The sequence below is a fragment of the Rhipicephalus sanguineus genome, chromosome 8, assembly GCF_013339695.2.
Source record: "Rhipicephalus sanguineus isolate Rsan-2018 chromosome 8, BIME_Rsan_1.4, whole genome shotgun sequence".
Taxonomy (NCBI): domain Eukaryota; kingdom Metazoa; phylum Arthropoda; class Arachnida; order Ixodida; family Ixodidae; genus Rhipicephalus; species Rhipicephalus sanguineus.
The window spans coordinates 26,519,580-26,521,968 of NC_051183.1; the positions used below are offsets into that span (position 1 = coordinate 26,519,580).

The 2,389-nt window shown below is 49.9% G+C and overlaps 1 protein-coding gene across 1 annotated transcript; it reads right to left on the reverse strand.

The window, feature by feature from the left end:
- Window positions 1-479: 479 nt before the first annotated feature.
- Window positions 480-1,896, reverse strand: LOC119402640 (putative nuclease HARBI1). Its single transcript, XM_037669763.2, has 3 exons — window positions 1,722-1,896; window positions 1,472-1,613; window positions 480-1,185 (listed from the first exon to the last, which is right to left on the reverse strand). The coding sequence occupies exons 1-3, from the start codon at window positions 1,758-1,760 to the stop codon at window positions 677-679; spliced, it is 690 nt and encodes a 229-aa protein (XP_037525691.1). The 5' UTR covers window positions 1,761-1,896; the 3' UTR covers window positions 480-676.
- Between the last annotated feature and the right edge of the window lie 493 nt (window positions 1,897-2,389).

The window sequence follows — 2,389 nt, forward strand, 5'->3', positions numbered from 1 at the left end:
CAGTAATAATATGTGCAAATCAATTATTTGACATCTCTTAAATCAGGCGGGACAAAAGAAATGCAGAACATACCTACAGGCAGAACAAGTTGTTCGCCATCTCATTCACAGCAGCAAAAATTCTAACAGCTACATCACAATCGCTCGTATGCCAAGACAAACGAGAGACCTTTCATGTGTAAAAAAAACAAAACCATGGTTGCATTTCAGTGGATATTACAGGGCAATGGCACATACTCGACAGCAGCAGCAGCAGCATCATCAAAGGGGCTACATTTCGTTACTAAGTAATGAAAACTTTCGAATGTAAAAAAAAAAGTAACATTGCAGTGCATGCTATGCAACACAATTCAGCCACATTGCTTCACCCATTACACAGTTGTGAAAAGAAGTCGCCAGACAAAATATTGGCGCGTAAAAAACAACACAGCTTTTATCCCACCCTCAGCAGCAAGCTTAACACATGAAATGTATGGATGTGACCACGCTCCAGTGCAGTGTATGTTCATACTTTTGTTTTACACTGGCTTTTCTGCAAGAATGCATATGTTCTCTTTTCATCACAATTCTTGTACCATGCCTGAAAGAGGTCACACATCAACGCAGTAATAATATGTGTAAATCAATTATTTGACATCTCTTAAATACACACTACTCCAACTGCTGCATTACGCATCTACCAACGATGCTGTTGGCGTCGCAACCGCCGGCGCACCCTCCTCAAGTACTCGTAGTGCTGCTCACGGGTGGTGCCAAAGCGCGCAATGACACCGTCCCGTACTGCGCGCCCTCTTAAATAATAGCTTCTTGTGGCCCTGTTTCGGGTCAAACCCTGTTGGATGGGGGACCCGTTAGAATCTTCGCTGCTGGTGCTGCTGCTGCTGCTGCTGAAAAAGTCTTCAATGCCTTCAAACTCATCAACCGGCTCAGTGGCACCCTCACCTAAGCATAGATTGTGAAGGGAAGCACATGCTGCAATAATGTCAGCAGCACGCTCTGGCTCGTGGTGGAGGGTGCGGTAACGCTGCAAGCACCGGAAGCGGGCTTTAAGCATGCCAATGCACCGCTCCACAATGGAGCGCATGGTGATGTGCTCAGCGTTGAACCTGCCTTCGGCACTGTGCTCGGAAGGATCACCAGAGACCGGGATGAGGAGCCACGGCTCCAATGGGTAGCCACTGTCACCTGCACAAAGACGGAAATAGTGTACTATGCTACGTATACCCATGTAGCATAACGTTAGTAGTCAACATCATAGGCCATAATGTTACATCACTGCTGCAACAATTGTCGAGACCCTTAGTGCAGTGCTCTATTCATTTGTTCTGATCACTTGGGCCACATCCTTCTAAAAAGAAGTCGCACAGTGATTGCACTACTACTTTTCTTTTTAAACCTTCGGGCAGGACCCAGGGGGGTCTCAAAATTTTTTAACACAACTTCTCCCGTGAGGAAAACGTTTTAATCTCACCAAGCAGGTATTCGCCTGGCTCTGCAATGCGCCCCGCCAGGAACCGTCGGCGCAGCCAGGTCGTCTGCCAGACAAACGAGTCATGGTCTGACCCCGGTCGCATAGGGTCGATGGCCAGGATCCGCATCGCCGCATCGCAGATCTGGGAAAGCGTGCGCGGCGAAAGCCCATTGTTAGCAAGCAAACACAACAAAAGATGCCGGCGCGGGCGCAGTAAAACGAAAGGCAAACAAGTCGGAGGTTAACTCACGATCATAACGTTGAGGGCGTAGAAGTGCTTCCTGCACATGAACGAAGCCTTGCGGGGTCCCTTGGGCGCCTTGATGCCGATGAGGGTGCCGTCGATGCAGCCGATCACTCCCGGAATGGCGCCGAGCCGAAGGAAGCCTTCTTTCACGGCCGCCTTTTCTTCGGTCGTCGTCGGGAAGCGCACCCACCCATTTTTCGCGCCCACTTTCACTATAGCTTGAGCGACGCGTTTGACGCATTCGCTCACAGCCGATTGCGCCATGTGAATCGTCGTCTCGCTCCCGACGGAACCTTGGAAGCTCCCGGTCGCAAAGAAGCGCAGCGCACACAACACCTTTTGTTCCACTGAGAGCCGCGTCGCTCGCACCCCTTCCCAGTTCCTCGGCCAGTTGACCACACAACCATCGCACAGTTTCCTTCGAGAGTCGAAAATGCCGCCGAAATTCGTCATCTGTAATGTCAAACGCATCGTCGGGCTCGTGTTGTTGTCGCCGGCGTCGCATGAGCGCAACCGCCATCCCGATCAGCGGAGCCGCCATTTTCGATGCCTTTCCAAACGACCCGCTCTCTGGCGATGCTAAAAATTATGCCTTTTCTCTCTGCATAATGAGTGTGTAAACGTCATTTTGACGTCATGATTTTTTATGGTTGTTTGATTGACAAATAACA